Here is a 23,782-nt window from a genome sequence, read left to right as displayed (position 1 = left end):
CAGAAATTGAGATTCATGGTGGGATATCTGGCAACCTTTGTCCTTCCGAGGTCTTTCCCTCCCACCACTGTGAGGTTCTCAGTTTTAAATCAGCAACTTTTGAGGAAAAAATTCTGTGTCGGTTGCTGTCTTCTGTCTAGACAGTGACTTGTTGTATGACTGCATCCACAGAGAGGAATTTGCCATCTGAAATAAAAATAAATTAATCGATAACTTACTGATTACCCTCAAAACCAATGAATGTAATTTGGTAGGATTGTATTAATCAAAAGCAAATGGGTTTGGGGCAGAAACATTTCTGGGGCTGGTTCTGTCCTTCCCCTGTTCCCTCTGTGCTGATGTTGGCTCTGTGACCTGCACACTGTGGGAGTTGTTTTTTCCTCTCTTCCCCCTCAATGAATCACAACTCGAGGCTCATCAAAACTTTTGGGGCTGTTTGCAAAAAAAAAAAAACAACAAAAAAAGGAACTCCCTGTCCCTCATTGCTCCCATCCTGTGAGGGCCAACAGGAAACTCCAGCTCTGTGTTTGGTGCAAAATGCTGCCCCAAATTCAAGGTATCTCTGATCAAAGCCCCATTAGAGCTCACATTCCCTTTCACCACACAGCCCCTCTGCTCTTCCCCAATTTCGTGAGGCAAGGAGGAAACATTTGCAGCTGTAGATGAACCAGGGCTGATGTCCTCAAACCAAAACCACTTCAGTTAAAAGCACCCGGCTCGGTTTGAACCCAGCTGCTGAGGGTGGGCATGGGGCGAGGGAAAAGAAAGACCTGGATGCAGAATCCTGGAAAATAATTGCACTTTTCCAACAGCACAGCACCTTGGTGGGCAAACCCAGAGGAAAGCTGGGGTGCATTTCATTTCCAAATTACTCTATTTTTTAAATAGCAGGGAGCTATAAACCCAAATAGAGGAAACTGCTCGTGTCTGGCAGCAGCTGATAGAGCACCACAGCCAGGCCCAGTGAGCTCCTTCCTCTGGACTTAAATATTCACCAAAAAAGTATCAATTACTGCCCATTCTGATGAGATTCAGCAAAGTGGTAAAAAAATCTGCTTTATTTTAAACCTATGAGATTTTTCCTGGGCTTCAGAGAGACAAGTAATGCATTTGACACGTTTTAATAAACAAGGGGCTTCTTGGAAAATATTTGTCTGCTTTACAGTATCAATTGTCATCAGCTTGAGCTCCTGGGGTGGAATTTACTCTCCAGTGTAGTGATTTGTTTTCCAAAGAAATAACTCTGTGTCTCCCTGTTTGTTGTTTATTAACACACACCTGTCCTCCAGGATAAATCCAGCTTGACTTTATTACAAATTACACCCCTGTTGATCCAACTGCAGAATCCTGTGGTGGTGGTGAAATGAGCAAAACATCCCTCAGGGATTCTGGATAAATCCCCAAATTCAGCTGGCTGAGATTTTCCTCTTAATTCCGTGAGCTACAGACTGAGGATGCTGAACAGGGCACAAAAATGGGTTTAATTTTTGGATGTCAAGATTTCAGGAAGATTCCAGCCTGGACAGGGGGTGGCAGGGGAGGGAAGGAAGGGATTGGATCCTGGATTGGATAAAATCTGATTCTGCAGCTCTGAAGGTGAGGGTGACAGAGAAAAGTAAATTCCTGTTGATTGCTTTGATGTGGCCACACAATACCAAGTTTTTTTACCATTATATCCAATATTATTTTATAATTCTACTGCAAATTGTCTGGAAAAAAAACCCCAAAACCTAGAAAATTACATCATAATAACTAAAGAAACTGATTTCTGACTTCCTAAACAGGCTTGCGTGATTGTTCTCCTCATTTCCTGCCCAGCTTCCCATTCTCTGATCTTACATGCTGTCATTTCCTTTTTTTTTCTGTTTGTTTGTTTGCATTAGGGTTTTATTTTGTGTGATCATCACTGTGTTGACCAATTCTGGGAAGAATTCGTGAGTGCCAGCTTTGTGCTCCGGGGGTTTTGAGATGGTGAAATGTTGGCGTGGAGTTGGTGCTGCCCTCCCCTGGCCCCTCACAAAATTCCCAAAACAAAGAGCAAAAACTTCTCAGTTTATAAATTTTATTAGCTGGAGAGTGTACACAGTACTTACAATTGCATCTATTAAAGACCAAAATACACCTGAAAAAATGCATCATATAAAAAAAATTAAAAACTTTGAACTATGTACAAACTTTGCCTGACGTTACGTTAAGCTCAGGACCCTCCCACAAAGAAAAGTTGATTTTTCAGCTCTTTTTAACATGCATTTAGCATCACTTGAGGACCATCTTCTTCCAAATCCTGATCTTTACACTCCTAAAAATCTGGGTTTTGATGGGTTTGATGCTTCACTGCTCTGGGCCAATCAAACACATTTTTCCCCAAACTTCTTCTTTCATCCTCGCTCCTAAAGTGAAATTTAGAATGTTAAACTCACTCCTAAAGTGAAATTTTTACTCAAGTGTAGCCAATCTACAAAGAATTTTAATTTAATTACTAGGGAGGTTTTGAACTGGACATTTCTCCAGTTTTCACAGATTTGCCTGGAAAAGAAAGCAAATATTTTTGGTACCGTGGTGTTGACTGCTGGCTCCAACCTCACCAAACAAACACAACTTTCAGCAGTGATACACAGAACACAAAACAAATAAAAAAAATAATGGGATTTCACATCACTATTTAAAATATTAACAGTAAGACTTTCTAGAACACAAATCCGTATTTCTTCACACACAACCTACAACAGCAGATCAGAGAACCTAGATATGAAGGGATATTGGGAAAAAAAAGCTTACAAGTTCTTTAAGAAAAGTAAATTATTTCTTTAAAAAAATGAAACAAAATCTATGTCAGAGCAATAATCTTGCTTCCTGAACTTCCAGCTCTCAAAAAGGTGTTTCAGGACAGATTTAGCATCAACTGAAGAGCAAAATATATCAGGGAGAGGGTTTTACTCCAGCAAATATTCCACCAACAAAATGTACAGATGCTCCAAAAAAATATTTACAGTAATGCTGCAAATTCAACTAAAATCCCTTAAGGAGAGCTGCACATTCCTGGAATGGGGAGAGCCCAGGAAATGCTGGGTGAGCTTCAGGTGCCAGCTGAGCAAAACCAGCGCTGGAACTGGGCAAGGATTTAAGGCAGGAACACCCAGAGGCCCTGAGGATGCCATCCATGTTAAAAACGCCCTTGGAATGATTAGAAATAAATCCTAATTAAGAGCTGTGAGCAGAGTGTCAGATTGCTCATCTGAGTTGGGATGAAAACTGGAAGGAAGGAGATTTCTGTGCCTGCCAGGGGCCAGGGCAGCTGCAGGAGCACAGCAAGGAGCTGAGCTGCTTCTGGAGATCCATCCCAAACCCCTCCTGTCCTGCACCCGAACAGGCTCCCCAGCATTCCCTGCTCACAAGGATCCAACTTTCCTCCTCTCTCAGGTTTAGGATTTTCATTTCATCCAAAGGAAATGGCATTTTCCAGGCTCTGTTCTTTTGCGTCCTCTTGATTTGTCCTCCACTTTGTCTTTAGCCATAAGCTTCCAGTAAATTGGAAATGGTATTTCCTTCCATCTTTTCCCAGCTGCATTTCCTTGTCACTTCAATTCAGCGTTCACTGGGTTTGACACAGTCTCAGCCATCCTTGGCAGCTTTTCCTCACTCTTCAGCTGCACCTGGCCAGGTTCCCATTCACCCAGCACATTCCCAACCCCAAATTTCACTGCTGTGATCCAGTTTGAGCTACAGGACACACAAAAACCTGGAAATTCTGGGACTCCAGCAGAGCAGCTGTGTAACTCATCAAGGTGAGCAGTGCAATGGTGAGAAATCACCTGTTAAATGCTTGTAACTACTGCTCCCATCACCAAAATTCAAATTATAATAGAGCAGGCTTAGAATCGAAATTAAAACTCTGTTCTGTGGAGATGCTCAGACAAAGCCAGCTGTAGGTCATGGGAAAATCCTATTTTTTAATAATGTAAGTATTGCTCCTTTGCTAAGTGCCACTTCTGTTTGGTTTTTAAGAGCTTAATTTATAAAAAGCATTAATGAAAGGTTCATCAGTATCTGCTGAGTCCTTCAGGGAGCTCAGGCTGAGCTGCCCCAGCTGCTGCTGTCCTGAATCATCCCTTGGAATTGTAGAAATGATTTAGGCACCAGAAACTCCATCCCAGCCATGGCCAAGTGCCACCTCTGTGACACTGAGGGCTCCACATCTCTTGGAGGAACCATGGATTTCACTGGCAGGTGAAAAAAATACAATTTAAAAAAAAAAAAATAAATCCTTTGGAAGAGAGTCACTGAAAAGTTTCAATCCTTTCTATACTCACATCCAGTTTTCTTCCAAAGCAAAAGGACTGGCAATGAACATCCAAACCCAGGCAGAGACTGATTCACTGACCCAATCCCCCCCACATCTCCCTCTCCCACCCCACTTGCAACAGAGACACAACACATCAAGTCCTGCAGGAATCTCGACTATTTCTAGCATTGATTGGATGGCTGAACCTTTCCCAGAGAAGAGCTTCTTTACACATGTACAGGGTGGAATTGAAAAGAATCCCCTTCAGTTTCTGCCAGGGCCAGAAGTGCAACAGCAATGCCCAGCTCAGGGAAAACCAAGTCCAGAGGGGTGAGCAGTGGATGGAATAAGAAATCTCAAGCCCAGCCCTGCTCAGTGCTGCTGGAGGAGCTGGAATCTGTCCCTGGACAGGGCTGAGCTGCACCAGCCCCAGGGACTGAGGTGGGAAAATGAAGGAAAAACCAGAGATGAGCACTCGGACTCTGAATTCCCTGTGCTGGATCAGGAGAGGGCACCAAGGAGGTCTGAAAGGTTCTGGTGGAAGAGTTGAAACCTCAAGCACGTCCTCAACACGTGGTGCTTGCTCTGTGGGGAAGGACAGGCTGTGGCACGGAGATTGTCCCACGCCAGGGGGCACTCTGGGCAGGCAGGGCAGGCTGGCAGGAGGGATGGGAATTCCCTTCAGGTGTTTTGCCCTGGAAGCAGGGGTTAGGAGACCCTGATCATCTGTGTCATTGCTTCTTCGTTGCTTTGAGATGGATCCTGCAGACACAAAAGGGTGGAAATTTCACGTTTTTCCATGAAGCAGAGAGAGCCACACACAACCATCAGGAGGACACACTGCTGCACTTCCCTTGAGCCCCAAAACTGTCTTGTTTTTCCTGGGTTTTACAGGCCACAAAAATCCTAAATACCTCCCAGGAATTTGTTGTTTCTGGTATTTAGGATCAGTATTTAGGAATGATTTTGGTTCAAAATAAGAAACACTCCCTAAAGGCACAGGACTGCTCTAAAGCACTGAGCAACCACAGAACCTGCTCATTCCACTCCATTATGTCCCTTCCTTTGAAAATTGTCTTGCACCTTTTATGCAAATCAAGATGCAGCTAAGAATCAGATATTCCCATTTTTATATTTTCCATCAGATGTACAGATAAGGAGTCTCTACCTTTAATTGATGTCCTGAAAGAACAGCCCAGTCCCCAGGCAGAAAGGCTGTTTTACAAACACACAATGTTTGTGTGCATTTATCCTAAGAACTACAAAGTGAACACACTTCTATCCACATTATTGTCATTTAATTCCTCGGGGCAAACTCCACAAGCAGTGACAGGAGGTTTTATTCCCAGGTTTTATTTATTTTATGCTTGAAATAAATCTAAAGGCAGGGAGGGCCAAGGGGCAGCAGATAAAAAATTCAGAGGGAGGGAGGGACAAGCAGCAAAGCCCAAAACCCCAAACAAAGCAGCACAGACACCTCTGCTGTGTGTCCTGAAGGGTTAAAAAGGGGATTTGGCCCCAAACCCCACTCACCTGCATGTGAGGGCTGTCCTTTTCCTTGGGGGAGAAGAAGCGCCCGCCCTCTCCCCGTTTCCTGGCCATGGCGTGCCGGTGCCGCGACTCGTGCAGGTATTTCTGCAGGGAGGGAGGGAGGGGAGAGCAGCTCAGGGAGAGCCACTCTGCCTTCCCAGGGGAAATTCCAGTCCCCATCCATCCATCCTCTGCCCCACGACCCTGCCAGTCACTGCTTTCCCAGGAGAAATTCCCAGTCATTGGTTTTCCAGGAGAAATTCCCAGTCCACATCTGTCGTCTGCCTTACATATTCCCAGTCTCTGCTTTCCCAGAGGAAATTCCCAGTCCCCATCCATCCATCCTCTGCCCACGACCCTGCCAGTCACTGCTTCCCAGGAAATTCCAGTCATTGGTTTTCCAGGGGAAATTCGCAGTCCACATCTGTCGTCTGCCTTACATATTCCCAGTCTCTGCTTTCCCAGAGGAAATTCCCAGTCCCCATCCATCCATCCTTCCATCCATCCTCTGCCCTACATATTCCCAGTCCCTGCCTTCCTAGAAGAAATTCCCAGTCTCTGCCTCCCCAGAGGAAATTCCCAGTCCCCATCCATCCATCCATCCATCCATCCATCCATCCATCCATCCATCCATCCATCCATCCTCTGCCCCACAGATTCCCAGTCCCTGCCTTCCCAGAAGAAATTCCCAGTCACTGCCTTCCTAGAATAAATTCCCAGTGCCCATCCATCCCCTGCCCCACAAACTCCCAGTTACTGTTTTCCCAGAAGAAATTCCCAGTCTCTGCCTTCCCAGAAGAAATTCCCAGTCCCCATCCATCCATCCATCCATCCATCCTCTGCCCTACACATTCCCAGTCCCTGCCTTCCCAGAAGAAATTCCCAGTCCCCAACCATCTTCTGTCCCATAGATTCCCAGTCATTGCCTTCCTAGAAGAAATTCCCAGTCACTGCTTTTCCAGAGGAAATTCCAGTCCCCATCCATCCCCTGCCCTACAAATTCCCGGTCTCTGCTTTCCCAGGGGAAATTCTCAATCCCCATCCATCCTCTGCCCCACAGACTCCCAGTCATTGCCTTCCTAGAAGAAATTCCCAGTCACTGTTTTCCCAGAAGAAATTCCCAGTCTCTGCTTTTCCAGAGGAAATTCCAGTCCCCATCCACCCCCTGCCCCACTGGCAGTCAGTGCATGCTCACACACAGCTCCAAACACTCCCCAAACCACCCCAAATTAGCAGAATTATCCTCAAGGGACTTAAAAAATTTACTCTGATGCAGCTCATCAACAACCAAACCACTGTAAAACTGAGGAACACCAAGATTCCAACCCTCATTTTGCAGCCAAGCTGGGATTCTGTGCCTTTGCCACAGAGCAATTTTGCGTTAAACCTGAGTTTTATCCTCACCCTTCTCTCTTTGGGGATTTTTCCCTCTGCTTCCAGCTTGGCCCGTGCCTGCCTCCTCTTCAGGATGCGGTGGTACTGCTTGGCATTGACGTACAGGGGCTCCTCTTCCAGCATCTCTGCTCCAGGCAGGGGGATCCTCTGGATGGCAGGGACTGAGCCAGCCCCAGGCACCATCTGCACACACAGGGGGGTTCAGTGCTTGCAGCTCAGCACACAAACTCCACAAAAAATGGCATTCAAAAGCTCGATATTGAAATAGAAAGTGGGCGTTGCTCGGGTAATGCAGCTGCTTAAATGAAAAGGAGCAATGAAGCTGCTCTCAAACTGCAAATACACCTAAAACCAATCTAAAAACCTCTGCAAAACCAATCTAAAAACCTCTGCAAAACCAATCTAAAAACCTCTGCAAAACCAATCCAAACCTCTGCAAAACCAATCCAAACCAACAATTCCTCATCAGTCCTGCTGGCTTTTCCTGATAAAAAGTGTGTTGGTGTTCACAGGGGTCCCAGGATGAGGGAAGAGATGAGAGTCTTGGCTCCATGTTTCAGAAGGCTGATTTATTATTTTATGATATTTATATTAAAACTATACTAAAAGAATAGAAGAAAGAACTTCATCAGAAGGCTTGAAAGGAATGGAATGATAATAAAATCTTGTGACTGACCAGAGTCTGAGCCAGCTGGGCTGTGATTGGCCATTAATTAGAAACAACCACATGAGACCAATCCCAGATGCACCTGTTGCATTCCACAGCAGCAGATAATCAATGTTTACATTTTGTTCCTGAGGCCTCTCTCAGCTTCTTAAGAGAAATAATCCTAGCAAAAGGATTTTTCATAAAATGTGTCTGTGACAATAAAGGTCACATTTCAATACAATTCCTTGTGTTGCTGCTTCTTGGACAATTAAACAAACAGGACATGGCTGGTGCTTCCCTTTCTTTTGGGTTATCTTTTATTTCAATGATTTCATTTCAGAGCATCACTGCAGAGCTGCTGACATCTAGTGGGGACCAGCAACATTCTAGAGGTTCACACTACAAAGCAACAGGAACTGGCAGGAAAAACCTCTATAAATGATGGAAACAAATCCTAAGGGATCCTCAAGAAAACCAGAAGTGAATAAATATATTTAAACCTTTGCTCATCAGCTCAGTTTGGATTTCAGTTTCTACATTTCTGAGCTGCTGTGGGAGAAAGTCCAGAGCAAAGATCACAGCAGGATCCAGGCCTTTGGAGCTGAAAATTTGTGTTGTTTAAACTTTCAACTAATGGAACTTCCAGAGAGGACTGACCACGGTATCTCAATCTCAGACAAAAGTTTATCACAGAACCAGGGAATCACAGGATGGTTTGGGGTGGAAGGGATCTTTAGGATCCCCCAATTCCAACCTTCAGGGACACTTTTCACTCTCCCAGGTGCTCCAGGCAGGGATGGAGCAGCCACAGCTCCTCTGGGGTCCCTGCAGGGAGAAATTCCTCCCCAACATCCCACCCACCCCTGCCCTCCTTCCACTTCAAGCCATTCCCACCATCCCATCCCCATCCTTGTGAAAAGATTTGAGTACAAAACACCTCAAAGCTCAGCCTGCAGAGGCAGCAGTGGGGATTTCACACCTACCATGACCATTCCCCCTGAATTGACCACGTTGCCAGCCACTGGCAGTGTCACTGTCACCGTCCCCTGGCCACTGCTGGTGGTGTTGGTGTTGGCTCCTGTCTGCACAATCTGGGCCCCAGCCAGGCTGGCTGCAGGAATGGTGATCATGCCTGTAACAGGGACTGTAACTTTAAGGAAGTAGAAAACAAAAGGAAAGGGGAAAAAAAAAAAAAAAAGAAAAAAAAAAGAGAGAGAGAGAGAAAAAGAAAAAAGAAACAGAAACACGCACACAAAAAGAAGGGAACAGCATTAGTCCCACTTCTGTGTTTTACTCATTCATCCTTCCAAAATCATGCAGAGAGTCAGGAAAGTGCTACAGTGAGGGATTAAATTCCATCAGAATTCCATCAGGTTTTTGCATTTGTAACCTCACTGTGAGTAACCACGTACTCTTGAGGTGGAAAAGCAAAATTCAGGGGTTTTATTCTAGCAGGCCTTGCCAGAGACAAGGAGATTTTCTGTTTCTGGAGTGAATTCCTGCAGAGCACACAAACACCTCAATAAACACAGAGCCTCTCCAGGAGGTGCCCTGGCCCCTGCCAGCCCTCCTACCTTGCTGCAGGATGGTGCCATCAGCATTCACAGGCTGGTACACGATGGTCTGGCCCTCAGCAGCCTGGGCAACCTGCTGGCCTTGCACTGCAATCTGCTGCTGGGTCTGAACAAAACAAAGAGCACAAAAACGTCACAAATTGCCCCTTTTCCCCAGTGTTTACAATTCCTGAATGAACACATGGTGCTTGAGGTGTTCCAGGTGTCTATTTCTGCTGCCTCATTAGCAGCAGTAAGAAACAGGCTGGAGCACAGAGCAAACACCTGGAGATCAAACACCTGAAGCACATGTAAGATGCATTTTCCAACAGTTCAATAATGACAAAAACCCCAAATTCTAAGTTTCCTGTCTCACTATGAAGATGTGAAAAGAAGAACTGTTCTGCTCCAAAATTTAATTTTGGTCCTAACCAAAAGCATCAGCAGAAACCCCAGGTGTGACTGGACTACTGCACACAATGGCCCAAGTATGGAATTAGCAATGCTTCATGTTTTCAAAATTCAACAGAGAGACAAAAACGACCACGAACCAATAAAATACAGAAACACGATGGAGAAAAACATGCAATCTGATTTTTCTGCCCCAGAGTCATGTATGAAACACTACAGAAACATGACACTTATTCTCAAGTTCTCCTCAATATTAATAATTCCTTTTTTTTTAATTTTTTTTTTTTTTTTTTTTTACTTAACCACATCTTTAAAAGTTTCTCTTCCTGTTCCTCTGCAGAAAAGCCTTTCATGCTGGTGCAGTTACCTGTGTCTGGCCAGCAGTAACTGCAGTCTGGGGCTGCTGTATAATGATCTGCTGGGTCTGGCCCTGCTGCCCCTGTACCTGCACAGCCTGCCCACCTTGAATCTGAATCTGACCTGGCTGGACCAACTGAATCTGTGGAAGAAAGAGTCAGAAAGGAACATTAACTATGCCTCTGATTTCTCCCTCCTCAGCCTCAGCATGACCAAGTCATCCCTGAGGGTGATTTGCTGCTGCACAGAAAAAGGAAGCAGGGAGTCTTCTCTTTTTCCAGTAGAGAATGAGGAGTTTGAATGGATTGCCACACAGGGCAGAGGGAGCAGAGTGCTGTGTCACCGTGCTCCAGCAGCTCTGCACTGCTCGCACAATAAATCACCCAGGAGAAATCAATTATTCACATCCACTGGGAACAAACAGGCAGGTGGAAGAGGAGGACTAAGATTTAAGACATCTGAGGGGTGTTCATTATCCAGCACTCAGAAGTATTTCTGGGATTTATAAAGTTGTCCTCAGCTTTGCAGAGTCTTTCCACCAGTGTGGAACGTTCTTAGATTGAAAAAGAAGAGCTGGAATATGGTTTGAAGTTTGTGTTTAAAAACACAGTTATGGACTTTCCTCCTCCAACCAGACTGAGAAAACCTCATACAAATTACAGTGGTTTGCAACAAAGGAAATGTTAAATAAACCTCTCAAAACACCAAGACATCATTTGCCTTCCTGGACTGTGCTGGGTTCCTAAATCCCATCCTAAATCATCAGGACACTTTCATTATGCCATGGTCACAGTTCTTCCCTTTGCTTTTCAGCACCACCTCCTTAAATTTACCAACTGTCTTTTAAACAGGTAATTACTTCCAAAAAATCCATTTTCTGTACCTCCTTCACTATTGCCTTCTGTGCAACAGGGAGGTTTAAATCCCCTTCAGCCATCACACATTAGAGGGGCTCAAGCACAAATTACCTGCTAGAAGCTTTCTTAAATATGTATTTTTTAAAAATCCTCTTTCTAAGCCATAAATTGAACAGGCACCAGATTCCCAACTACATTGCAAGGGCCAGATAAATTATGCCAAGAGACAAAAATCCTGCTCTGTGGGAAGGTATCCCACATGACAGATATCCCTATTCCCATAGGAAAGTATCCCTCCTATGGCAGGAAGGTGCAACTGGATGAGCTTTAAGATCTCATCCAACTCAAATCATTCCATGAAGAAAAAACCCCAAACCAACCCAGCTGTGTTTTAGCACTAAAAGCTTTGCACCAGGCCATAAATCATAAAAAATTCATAAAGGACTTTTACTCATTGCCACTGTCCCAGAGCTACCAAGCACCACCTCAGCCAAAAACCCTGCTCAACAAAAACCCTGCTCAACAAAAACCCTGCTCTGTGGGAAGGTCTCCCACATCATAGCAATCCTTATCACAGGTACCTCTATCCCCACAGGAAGGTGTCCCTGCCTATGCCAGGAAGGTGCAACTGGATGAGCTTCAAGATCTCATCCAACCCAATCCATTCCATGATGAAAAGCCCCAAACAAACCCTCAAACCCTGTGTTTTAGCACTAAAATCTTTGCACCAGGCCATAAAAAACCAGTTCATAAAGGACTTTTACTGATTCCCACTGTCCCAGAGCTACCAAGCACCACCTCAGCCTGTTTTGCTCAACAAAAACCCTGCTCTGTGGGAAGGTCTCCCACATCATAGGTATCCTTATCACAGGTACCTCTATCCCCACAGGAAGGTGTCCCTGCCTATGCCAGGAAGGTGCAACTGGATGAGCTTCAAGATCTCATCCAACCCAATCCATCCCATGATGAAAAGTCCCAAACCAACCCAGCTGTGTTTCGGCACTAAAATCTTTGCACCAGGCCATAAATCATAAAAATTCAGTTCATAAAGGACTTTTACTCATTGCCACCGTGCCAGAGCCAGCCAGCACCAGCTGAGGCTGGGTTTGGGGTGCTGAGCAGAGCCCTGTGTGGCAGTGGCAGCACCCCAGAGCTGTGCAGTGTCCCCAGGTGTCTCACCTGCTGCAGGCCCTGAGTGCCAGACACGGGCACCTGCATGATGGTCTGGCCCTGGCCCCCGGGCACGGCCTGCACCATGATGGGCTGGCCCGTGGAGGTGATGAGCTGCCCCCCGCTCACCTGCACCATCAGAGGCTGCCCCTGCACCTGCAACGACAAAACAACAATGAAAAACCCACCAGAGCAGCCCCAGAGCCAGCCCTGTCCACCCACCCTGTCTGTGGGGAACGGGCACTGAGCTGCTTCAAACCAGCTCTGCCTTCCAGTGCTAAGGATTGAGTGAGTTATCTGCTTGTCCTGCACTCTAGTGGTTACAAAGCATGAAAATCCCATTTTCCAGCCACATTTTTCATGCACAGCCCAAGAGCAAAGTGGGATAAAAAACTTCATTATTCACCTCACAATTACTGATTCTTAGTTGAGGTTCCTATTGAGATTTTTTTAGGTTTGTTAGTTGAGGTTCCTATTGAGAGAACTCTGTTCTGACAGGGAGGTTCTGAGGTGGCTCTCTTCAATTTTATGCCTACAACATTCTCATTTCCAAACTGACATGGATGGAGCATGGGATGTGCTGGAGAAGAAACTCTCCATGGTTAGAGAGGGAAATTGTAACTGGAGCAACACAAAATGGAGTTCAGGGAGGAAAAATCCAAGTGGATGGGCAGCAGCCACTTCTGGGCCTAAAAAGGTTTAGATTGGATAAATATAAATATAAATATAAATATAAATATAAATATAAATATAAATATAAATATAAATATAAATATAAATATAAATATAAATATAAATATAAATATAAATATAAATATAAATGTCCAAGGCCAGGCTGGACAGGGATGGAGCACTCTGGGATAGGGAAGGTGTTGGGGTGGGAACTGGGTGAGCTTTAAGGTCCCTTCCCACCCAAACCACTCTGGGATTCTGAGGTAACTTTGGCCTGAGAATCTCTGGACTCTTGGACCTGGTTTCTCTCTGGTCACTGGGAAAAAGGCCCACTAAAACAAAAACAAGGGGAAAACCTCTCTGTTTGAACCCTCTCACCTGCCAAGCCCCCAAATTCCCCACACACATCTTGAAAAATACTCTACCTCCACAGCCTAAATGCAAAATCAGTCTCATGAACTCAGGGATCACAAAATCTGATTTGTTTAGGAACAAGAACATCACAATGGGGTAAAGCCACCCAAGTTTCACACCCCAGAGGGTGAGGAGCCAAATCCTGCCCTGGGAATTGGGAGTTTGCAGGTCCCCACTCTGTCCCTGTCCCATGCAAAGCCCTCAGCCCCTGGGCTGGGTCACACAGGGAGGAGCATGCTCAGGTCAGCACACAGAAGCACAGGCAGCAGCACAATGTCCAAGAAGCAGAAAGGAAAACAAGAGACATTCCAGGATTTTTGTTAATGAATCACAGCAAGGCAAACTAGGAAAAAAAAAAAAAAAAAAAAAAAGGTGGGAAGAACATAACAACAACCAGAGGTCCCAGTGAGCCCAGCAATCCAAGTGAGGCAGCATCTGAGAGTTGAACTCGGAACATAAAAAATGCTGTGTTGATTCTGCAGCTGGCAGGGCCATCCCAGCCCCTTGGAAGCACCCTGCTCTGAAGAATTACAAACCAAACAAAACCAAAATCCTGAGTGCAAAACTGCCCCAGCTGCCCAGGGTCTGTCAGCTGCTCTACAAAGGGCTCCTGGAAATCCTGGGTGAGTTAAGGAAGACAGGAAACACTTCACACTGAAAGCAATTTCTTTCCAAGCTGGGATGGATTTGCTGTTTGGCTCCTGGATTATTCACAGGTAAATAAGAAATTGGATCTCTCAGTGCCACAGAGACCAATGTTGTCCCAGCTGAGAAGGTTCCACTGTCCAAGCTCAGCTCTGTGTGGTGAAGGCAGAGCCCTCCTCAGGGAAGAGCTCAGAACCTTCATTTCCTCGGAATTACCGGAAATCTTTGGGTTTTATCCCAACTGCCCCTTCCTCATTTTGCTGTTTAGAACTATAAAATCCCCCTGAACTTTATTCCTGCCATGCACCAATGGGAACAGCTCCAATGCCAAGCCCAGAGGCAGCACCCAGCAGAAATTCCTGCTCCACATCCATCCCCCTGCTCCTCCTGGAACCCCTGGGAAAACACAGCATTAGATATGTGCTGCTGGGGAGGGGCATGCAGTGCTCAGAAACACAATCAGAGAGGTCACCACTACCTGGAGGGTCTGGACTTGCTGGCCTGAGGCCGATGCCACCTGGGCCTCAGTCTGCAGCTGGACAGCTGTGACACCTCCCTGCTGCTGGGAACAGGAACAGGGAGAGCTTGAAACATGGAAATGCACAACACACTGCTGGCACAGGGGGTGGGGATCACACACACTGCGCCAGGAACACCAGGAATGGGAGTTTCAGCAAAACTCAGCATGGAGTTCCCTGGAACTGCACGGCCAGGTTCAATATTCCAATAACAGGGAACAGGGCAGGGCATTTTGCAGGATTTCAAGCTCAGTTTCAGGGGTTTAGTTATGGAGTTTCAGGCTTCAATATTCCAGCTGACAGGGAACAGGATGGGTCATTTTACAGAATTTCAAGCTCAGTTTCAGGGGTTTAGTTTTGAAGTTTCAGGTTTCAATATTCCAATAACAGGGAACAGGATGGGTCATTTTACAGAATTTCAAGCTCAGTTTCAGGGGTTTAGTTTTGAAGTTCCAGGTTGAAATATTCCAACTCACAGGGAACAGGGCAGGGCATTTTGCAGGATTTCAAGCTCAGTGTCAGGGGTTTAGTTTTGAGGTTTCAGGTTTCAATACTCCAACTCACAGGAATAGGTGATTGAGGCAGGTGATTTTGTAGAATTTCAAGCTCAGTTTCAGGGGTTTAGTTTTGAAGTTCCAGGTTGAAATATTCCAACTCACAGGGAACAGGGCAGGGCATTTTGCAGGATTTCAAGCTCAGTTTCAGGGTTTTAGTTTTGAAGTTTCAGGTTTAAATATTCCAACTCACAGGAATAGGTGATTTTGGACAGGTGATTTTGCAGGATTTCAAGCTCAGTTTCAGGGGTTTAGTTTTGAAGTTTCAGGCTTCAATATTCCAACTCACAGGGAACAAGACAGGGCATTTTACAGAATTTCAAGCTCAGTTTCAGGGGTTTAGTTTTGAGGTTTCAGGTTTAAATATTCCAACTCACAGGAATAGGTGATTTTGGACAGGTGATTTTGCAGGATTTCAAGCTCAGTTTTAGGGGTTTAGTTTTGAAGTTTCAGGTTTACATATTCCAACTCACAGGAATAAGTGATTTTGGACAGGTGAATTTGTAGGATTTCAAGCTCAGTTTCAGGGGTTTAGTTTTGAAGTTTCAGGTTTCAATATTCCAATAACAGGGAACAGGACAGGTGATTTTGCAGGATTTCAAGCTCAGTTTCAGGGGTTTAGTTTTGAAGTTTCAGGTTTCAATATTCCAATAACAGGGAACAGGATGGGTCATTTTACAGAATTTCAAGCTCAGTTTCAGGGGTTTAGTTTTGAAGTTTCAGGCTTCAATATTCCAACTCACAGGGAACAAGCCAGGGCATTTTGCAGGATTTCAAGCTCAGTGTCAGGGTTTCAGTCTGCTCACTGCCCAGGTTTTGGCACAGCGAAGGGTTCCAGATTTTGGGCACCCTTGTTTGTCCAACAAAGCCCTTCCTGAGCTCATCTGTGCCAGCCCTGGGTCGGTGGCTGCCCACCAGTGACCCTGAGGGACAGTCTGGAGGCTGCAGGAGCAGGCAGGGCTAACTAAAAGCCTTTTCTATCTTTAGCCTCTTTGCTAAGAGTCCCAAAATACTCCCAGTAACTGTGTTAGCATGGGGAGATGAAGGACAGCTCCCTCCCAAGTGCTGCAACAGCCTGGTAAAACAACTGATTTTAGCAAAATGTTCCACATCAGACACAGGCTTTAAGAAGTTGTACTGAAAACAAAAGCCAAGAGTTGTGTTTGTCTCCTTTTCACCTGGAAAATGTCAATAAAACAACTACATCTTTGGTTATCTGCTGCAAACAGGTATTTCAAATAATCCTTAATGTAAAATGTTTTAATCTCGAGTGCAATCTTGTTCTGGCTGGAAAAATCAACTCCAGCTAAAGCCAGTGGGAGGATTTGGTCCCTCCTGAGGCCAAAGCAAAGCAGAGCTCCCTGAAAACATCATCCAGTGGCTCTGCCCTTTGCATGGCAAAACCACCAAACCCCCCCAAACTAGAGCAGAAGATGCAAGAAAAATTCAGCAGCAGCTGGAAAAACATCCCCACATCTGGATATGGAAAGCTGAGCAGCCAAAATCAGTAAACCCTCTAAACTCAGCCCTGGTGTTTGCACACTGAAATGTGAATTTCTTTGTGGGATGGATGGGGTTGGTTGAATTCCTGGTCTGTGTGTTTGTTTTGCTCCACCTGTTGTTCTGAAACAAAGAATCTCTATAAATGTTCATTTGGCAAAGCTGGAGGAAACTTCTGTGGGCTTGAACAAAACCTATTTCAACTTTGGGGGAATTTTTCTTGTGGACAACTGATTGTTAATATTTTGTTTCCTCCATTTTCAGAGATGTGTTAATATATTTTTATATTTTACTTTCCCCATGTCACTACCGTTTTACAAACTTCCTGCTACACTGAAATTTGGTCACTTGTACACCTGCATTTTGATTTAAATTTTATATAAATGTTTGTATTTAAATAAAAATTTATATTTTTAATTTAATTTTAAATATATATATTTACTTTTAATATTTAATTTTAAAAATATATATTTGATTTTAATATTTAATTTTTAAAACCACATTTACTCTGACTTCCAGGCAGGTGCCATCAGTGCCCAGGTGACAGAAGTCAGGTGAGCAGGTACCCAGGAGGATCAGGATTGTGCTGCTGAAACCAAGTTCTTTCCAAGCTGGGATGTATTTGCTGTTTGGATCCACATGGCTCCTGGATTATTCACAGGTAAATAAGAAATTGGATCTCTCAGTGCCACAGAGACCAATGTTGGCCCCAGGTGCCCTTTGAGTCCCAGCTGAATGTTCCACTGTCCAAGCTCAGGCTCTGGCACCACCTCCCTTTAGGGAAGAGCTCAGATCCCTCATTTCCTTGGAATTACAAGAAATCTCTGGGGTTTATCCCAATTGTTCCCTCTGAGGGGTGCACAGGACTCCCCCATTCCCCCATTCCATACCTGCTGCTGGATCTGCCCTGCCTGCACCACGATCTGCTCCGTGGAGCTGCTGCTGTTGGCTGTGTACTGCTCCATGGTGCCTCAGGCCTGCAGGAAAACAGAAATCAGGTGATCTGCTGTCCCCAGCCTGGCAATCCCTGCTGTCCCCAGGCTGGCAATCCCTGCTGTCCCCAGGCTGGCAATCCCTGCTGTCCCCAATCCCTGCTGTCCCCAGCCTGGCAATCCCTGCTGTCCCCAGGCCTGGCAATCCCTGCTGTCCCCACGTTTGGCAATCCCTGCTGTCCCCAATCCCTGCTGTCCCCAGCCTGGCAATCCCTGCTGTCCCCAATCCCTGCTGTCCCCAGCCTGGCAATCCCTGCTGTCCCCACGTTTGGCAATCCCTGCTGTCCCCAGGCTGGCAATCCCTGCTGTCCCCAGCCTGGCAATCTGCTGTCCCACTGGCAATCCTGCTGTCCCCACGTTGCATGGCAAGTCCCGTGCATCTGCTCCCCAGGCTGCCAATCCCTGCTGTCCCCAGGTTTGATAATTCCCACTGTCCCCAGCAGCTGCCAAGCCAAGCAAACCAGGAGCTGCCCCAGGGATTTTTACTGCCCCACCCCAGCAATAAACAGAGGAAACCCTTCAGGCACATCCAACCTGAGGGAGCAGCAAAACCACCTCAATTCTGGCCCAGATTTCATGGATTTCACCAGTTCTGTGAGTCTGCACAGCCTGGTGCCCACACGGGGAGTGGCACTGCTGGGAAAGCTCAGGAAATGCAAAACCTCCAGGTGTGAAGTTGAACCTTAAGGTGTGAAAGTTTCTCTCCTTGTTTTTCTTCCCTCTCCTGCTCTCATGGGATGGTTTGGGTGGGAAGGGACATTAAGGACAATCCAGTGCCACCCCTTGCTGTGGGCAGGGACATCTTCCACCATGCCAACCTGGCCTTGGACATTTCCAGGGATCCAGGGGCAGCCACAGCTCCTAATCCTCACCTTCACAGGGAGGAATTTCTTCCCTAAACAAATATTTCTATACTCAAATACATACTTTTCATGGATTTTGGGAAGCAGATTTCCCAGCACCTCCATCCTCTCACCCTCATTCTTTGGTCCTTTCCCTGCACACATCTGTGCTGAAATAAAAACATCTTTTCCCTGCCACTGCTTCCCTCCTCACTGGCCCAAGAGCAGCAGAATTCCTGCCTTAGTGAGGTGTTTGATTTATGCCACGACTGAACAAGGTCCTGCTACACTGCTGAATGAAACCACAGCCAGGAGCTTTAATTTGCCAAGGCTAAAGCAACAAAACCTCTGGCCCCCTCCATTTTTCAAGGAATGCTGACAGGATTAAGTCACAGACTCTCTGTTCCCGTTGCTGTGGTTACTGCTGCTGTTTGAGTCCCATCCTTTGCCCATTTCCTGAGACTTTTTCACAGTCAAAGAAGATAAATATTCTTTCTGAAAATGCTGCTGTCAGGTTCCCATTTCAATTTCACACTGGATTCTTCATTCCTGCCCTAAATTAATTTTTTTAATTAAAACATTAACAGCTCTGCAATCCCAACACTCTGCAGCAGCTGCCTGAAGTTCTGGACAAGGTTTTGGATCCTCACCATCCAAGGGATTATCTCATCCCATTCGTTAAACACAGAGCAGCCAAGTTAAATATTAATGATCAGGGATCAATCAATGGCAGAGGATGGATGGCAGCTCCTCCCCCAGTGAGCTCATGGGCAGCTCCTCCTCACCGGGAATGCTCTGGGAACCAGGGAATGTTGCAGTCCCAGCAGCAGAGATATATATATATAATTATGCATTAAATATATAAATATAATTATACATAAATATATAAAAATGTATTATATATAAAGTCATATTTATGGACATAATATATATAAATATATAGATTGTACATAACTAATATATATACATATATGTATGTATATATATGTATGTGTAAATATATATGTATATATATGTACTGAGTTGTATGGGACTCATTAGGATCCTTAAACTCCTGCCCCTACACAGGATAGCTCCAAAAATACATACAAATATTTATACATATACATATAAACCACACATAATTTATATTTATACAAATCTAGCTGCACCAGGAGCAGTTTCCTCAACAACCAACCCACAGCAAGAGCAAACCAGTGCCACGCACAGCCCGAGAGCTCCGGAGCATCGCTCGAGCCGTGTCCCCGAGCTCCGTTCCGCGGGATCCACCGCTCCCGGGACACCGCACGCCCACACCGGAGCGGGATTTGGGATTTAACACGGGGGCGGGCGGAGCACGACATGTGGAGCCCGGGCTATGGAAGCCAGGGATGAGCCGGGGCTGTTGAGGCACTGCGGGAAGCCCCGGCCCGGGGCTCTCCCGGTGTGCTCGAGCCCCCGGCCCTGCCGCCGGACACATCAGGGCAGCAGCACCGCGCACACCGGCACCGGACGGGGGAGGCTCCCGGGGCGGAGCGCGCCGGGGGAACAGGCCGAGCCCCGCTGCGGCGCCGGGCCCCGCGCCCCCCGCCCGGCCGCGGAGTACCCGACCCCGCTGCTCGCGGCCCCGCTCGCCCCGCGGCCCCGGCGCGGCCGCACCGAGCCCGGCCCCGGTTCCCCCCTCAGCCCCTGAGTGGCCGCGGCCCCGCCAATCCCGGCGCGCGGGGGCTCCATATTGGCCGCTCGCGCTCACCGTGCCGCGCTGCCCGGTCCGCGCCCCGCGCTGATTGGCTCCGCCGCGGGGCCCCGAAGCCCAATCAGCGCCCGCACTCGCCCGCCGCGCAAAATGGCGCCCAACCGCGGACAAAGGGGGCGAGGGGCGGGGCCCCGCCCGGCCGCGGCCGCCCAACCGCGCGCCTCGCCCTGCCCGCCGCCACTGCGCCTGCGCGGGGGCCGGGGCGCGCGCGCGCGGGGCGGGCCACGCCCATCCCTAAGCTCCGCCCCCTGTCCGGAATGTTCTGGGCCGGGACCATAGAGCGGGTCCGCCCGCGCGCGCCGCCGCCATGTTGTGTGGGGCGGGGCTGCCATGTTGTGTGCGGCAATACCGCCGTGTTGTGTGAGGCGATATCGCCGTGTTGTGTGAGGCGATACCGCCGGGTGGGCTGAGAAGGATCCGCCAACTCCCCTGCGAAGCGGATCCGCCATTTCGCCGCGAGGCGGAGCAGCTGAGGCGGTACCGCCAATGTCCCCCTGAGGCGGAGCCGCCGTGCCGGCTGAGGCGGGGCGCTGTGGCCGTGAGGCGGGGCCGCCCTTGCGGCTCGGCCGGAGCGATGTGGGCGGCGCTGGGCAGGCTCGGCGTGGCGCAGGCCGTGGGCCCGGCCCGGTTGATCGCTGTGCGCCCCGCGGGTGCGGCGGCCGAGTGATGCTGAGGGGTGGGAGGGGAAGGAGGAGGAGGAGGAGGAGGGTGATGATGGTGATGAGGAGGAGGGCGGCAGCCTGGGGGTGCTCACTGTGCGGTGACCCAGGGCTGGGGCCTCCTCCCGGGCCGGAGCTGTAGGCGCAGGGGGACCGGGCCAGGGGCACCGGCATCTGTCATAGACGTCCCACTGTCACAGATCAGTTAGGCTCAGCCTCGCCCCCTCTAACACACTCTTACTGCCTAGCTTCAGGTTCCTAATAATTGTTTTTCTCTCATCTTTCCAGCCGCAGGAGCCTTCTCCATACCCCACGTTACCATGGCCACCCACTTGTCCAAGGATCAGGAGAGAGTGCGTAGGAAATGGGTTACATGGGATATTATTGTCTGTGCAAAGAGGCTTTCCTCTCATTACAGCCCTGAGAGCACGGAACTGGCTGCATCCTGCAGCTTCTGAGAGCTGCCAGTGCTGAAATCCGTGTGCTTTTTGTGTGTAATGTCAGTGGGGCAGGTGCTGTGCAGCAGCACAGAGCTCACCTGCCTGCCTGAGCACCTCGGTGCTGCTGGAGGGGTTTCACTAATCCAGCTGTGCTCCCTGTCACATAATTACCCTTTTAAGCTTTGATTTTGTAAGATTACCTGCTGAGCTGGCACATGATGCTCATAAATGATCTTGTTGAGGAGGTGTAGTGGGTTTGTAATTCTGTGTACGGGGTGTGCAATTCTCTGTAGTGGCTTTGTAATTCTCTGTAGTGGCTTTGTAATTCTCTGTATTTGGTTTGTAGTTCTCTATATTGGGTTTGTTATTCTCTGGATTGGGGTTGTAATGCTGTGAATTTGGTTTGTAGTTCTGTCTGTGGAGTTTGTAATTCCACACGTGGGGTTTGTAATTCCCTCCCTTGGGTTTGTAGCCCGTGCCAGCTCAAACGCTTACACCCTACACAGCAAACTCAAACCCTGCCCCTCTTGCTGCCCATTCCCTGGTCCCCAGAGCCCTGTGTGCCCTCTGAGGAGGTGTTGTTGCCCTGCCCTGCAGATCAGGTGTGTCAAGGGGGACCTGTTCTCGTGCCCGAGCACGGACGCCCTGGCTCACTGCATCAGCGAGGATTGCCGCATGGGCGCCGGCATCGCCGTGCTCTTCAAGAAGAAGTTTGGAGGCGTCCAGGAGCTCCTGGATCAAAGTGAGTGGTGCCTGAAGGAGCTTCTGATTTCCAGCAGGGAGGGTGTTGGAGCTGTGTGGGGTTAGGGAGTGTGGCTGTTGTAAAAACACCTTGGTTTTTGTGCTTTAGAGAAGAAGACGGGGGAGGTGGCGGTTCTGCAGAGGGATGACCGCTACATTTACTACCTGGTAAGGGCTGGGGTGGCACTGGGGCACCTCCCTGGAGCTCAACTGTCACATTAATAGCTAGGGGGGCTTTTGGCCCTGTTCATGGAATCAGGGAATCACAGAATGGTGGGGTGGGAAGGAACCTTAAAGCTCATCCTGAGCAGGGACAACTCCTCTGTTGTGGCTGTCTCATCCTGCGCCAGGGCTTCACCACCCTCACAGGGAACAATTCCTTCCCAATATCCCATCTAACCCAGCCCTCTGGCAATGTGAAGCCATTCCTGTTGTCCTGTCACTCCAGGCCCCTGTAAATAAATAGTCTCTGTTTTGTTGGCTCCCTTTGGGCACTGGAATGTTCCTCTCAATAAGAGATGTCTGTGAGCATTAAGCATTGTCTGTGAGGAGCAGCCAAGCTGTTGTGTCCATCTGCATTTCACCGTTACATGGACAGAGCTGGCTGCTGGATTAGAGTGTTTTAAGCTGTGAAATGTTCTTTGCTCAGGTCTTTCCACAGAGGCAAGTCTGGGTGTGGAGTTTTGGGATATCACAGAATGTGTTTTGTATTTATAACAGACAGAGGTTTGCAGGGGTGATGCCCAAGGCACAGCTGAGCTTTTCTATTTTTCTGTAGATTACAAAGCAGAAGGTTTCTCACAAGCCCACCTATGAGAGCATGCAGAAGAGTTTGGAAGCCATGAGAGCTCACTGCCTGAACAACGGAGTCACCGACATCTCCATGCCCAGGTGAGGGCTCAGCAGCTGATACCAATGTTGGGAGTTCCATTTCTAGAAGGATGTCTGAGGGGTGATCCCCTGCTGTGAAATGAGAATTCAAGCATCCACCTCTATCCAAGTCCTCTGTTCAATAGGGCAAATCTAATTTGCATTTCCCTGTGCATTTGTTTCCTTGTTCTCCCCACATTCTGTGGGTTCATGGGGAGCTGTGGCAGGGCCACCCCAAACTGCAGCTGGTTGGGCACAGCACAAGGCCCAACGAGGCTTTTTTGGTGCTTTGTTTTCCAGGATTGGATGTGGACTCGACGGCCTGCAATGGGAAAAGGTGTCAGCCATCCTCGAGGAGGTGTTTGAGAACACTGACATCAAGATCACAGTGTACACCCTGTGAGCAGAGCAGTCCAAGATCCCCATTTCCCCCAGTTTTGGGAGCAGAACCTGTGAACGGACAAGGGGGGACCTGTGTGTGGAGCACGTTCTGCATTTGGGTGTCACTCACTCGTGTGACAGTGACAGGGCCTTCCAGCAGCAGCAAGCTCCAGAGAAGTTCATTTGGGCTGTTAATTAGCAGGAGGCAGCGGCGCTGTGCAAAGCCTGGGGGAGCTCTCGGTGTGTCCCTGCAGCCACCAGGTGTCACTGGGGCTCCACGCACTGCTGGGGACTCGGGGTTTCTGTTGGGGCTGGCACCTCTGCTTTGTTCTGTTTGCCATGCCCTGCCTGGCACGGGGCTCACTCACCTGCCCTCACACGTGGAACGGTTTCATTTCTCCCTTCCTGCCACAAATTGGGTTTGCTGAGGTGGTGCTCGCTCAGGATCATGGTGTGATGTGAAATAAACACTGCCCTGCTGTTGGATTGGTACCTGTGGCTCTTTGGGGACAGGCTGGGGGTGCAGGGAATGCTGGAGGGTTGTAAATACACCTGGTGGGTGTGTTTTATTCAGCAGCTCTGTCATTTATGGTCTGCAGAGCTCTGTTTGGTGAG

General features: G+C 47.9%; 2 protein-coding genes across 11 annotated transcripts; one reads left to right on the top strand and one right to left on the bottom strand.

Annotated features, from left to right (window-relative positions):
* Positions 1-2,051: 2,051 nt before the first annotated feature.
* NFYA (nuclear transcription factor Y subunit alpha) lies at positions 2,052-20,221 on the bottom strand. 9 transcript variants are annotated; one of them, XM_064733037.1, is made up of 10 exons: positions 20,074-20,221; positions 17,398-17,484; positions 14,411-14,497; positions 12,214-12,360; positions 10,188-10,319; positions 9,431-9,536; positions 8,840-9,006; positions 7,217-7,390; positions 5,816-5,917; positions 2,052-5,044 (listed from the first exon to the last, which is right to left on the bottom strand). In XM_064733037.1, the coding sequence occupies exons 2-10, from the start codon at positions 17,470-17,472 to the stop codon at positions 4,991-4,993; spliced, it is 1,044 nt and encodes a 347-aa protein (XP_064589107.1). In that variant the 5' UTR covers positions 17,473-17,484; positions 20,074-20,221; the 3' UTR covers positions 2,052-4,990. The 9 variants fall into 9 exon arrangements, with proteins under 9 accessions (XP_064589107.1, XP_064589110.1, XP_064589109.1 ...); XM_064733040.1 differs by having other exon boundaries at positions 14,414-14,497; XM_064733039.1 differs by having other exon boundaries at positions 14,411-14,494.
* A 111-nt stretch (positions 20,222-20,332) lies between these two features.
* Positions 20,333-23,653, top strand: OARD1 (O-acyl-ADP-ribose deacylase 1). Of its 2 annotated transcripts, none has more exons than XM_064733162.1 (6): positions 20,333-20,553; positions 21,024-21,088; positions 21,773-21,917; positions 22,026-22,084; positions 22,695-22,807; positions 23,087-23,653. In XM_064733162.1, exons 2-6 carry the CDS (start codon positions 21,056-21,058, stop codon positions 23,187-23,189), a joined length of 453 nt encoding a protein of 150 aa, XP_064589232.1. In that variant the 5' UTR covers positions 20,333-20,553; positions 21,024-21,055; the 3' UTR covers positions 23,190-23,653. The 2 variants fall into 2 exon arrangements, with proteins under 2 accessions (XP_064589232.1, XP_064589231.1); XM_064733161.1 differs by lacking the exon at positions 20,333-20,553 and adding an exon at positions 20,592-20,726.
* The last annotated feature ends 129 nt before the right edge of the window (positions 23,654-23,782 follow it).

This window comes from Zonotrichia leucophrys, chromosome 26 (assembly GCF_028769735.1).
Source record: "Zonotrichia leucophrys gambelii isolate GWCS_2022_RI chromosome 26, RI_Zleu_2.0, whole genome shotgun sequence".
Lineage (NCBI taxonomy): Eukaryota > Metazoa > Chordata > Aves > Passeriformes > Passerellidae > Zonotrichia > Zonotrichia leucophrys.
This window is presented reverse-complemented; position numbering and strand designations above follow the sequence as displayed.

Coding starts and splice junctions, on each gene's coding strand:
- NFYA (XM_064733037.1), bottom strand. CDS start 17,472: ATGGAGCAGTACACAGCCAACAGCAGCAGCTCCACGGAGCAGATCGTG. Junction 9,537..10,187: donor TTACTGCTGGCCAGACACAG/GTAACTGCACCA, acceptor TGTTTTGTTCAG/ACCCAGCAGCAGATTGCAGT. Junction 9,007..9,430: donor TGGCACCATCCTGCAGCAAG/GTAGGAGGGCTG, acceptor ACTTCCTTAAAG/TTACAGTCCCTGTTACAGGC.
- OARD1 (XM_064733161.1), top strand. CDS start 20,651: ATGTGGGCGGCGCTGGGCAGGCTCGGCGTGGCGCAGGCCGTGGGCCCG. Junction 21,089..21,772: donor TGTCCAAGGATCAGGAGAGA/GTGCGTAGGAAA, acceptor CCTGCCCTGCAG/ATCAGGTGTGTCAAGGGGGA. Junction 22,085..22,694: donor ACCGCTACATTTACTACCTG/GTAAGGGCTGGG, acceptor ATTTTTCTGTAG/ATTACAAAGCAGAAGGTTTC.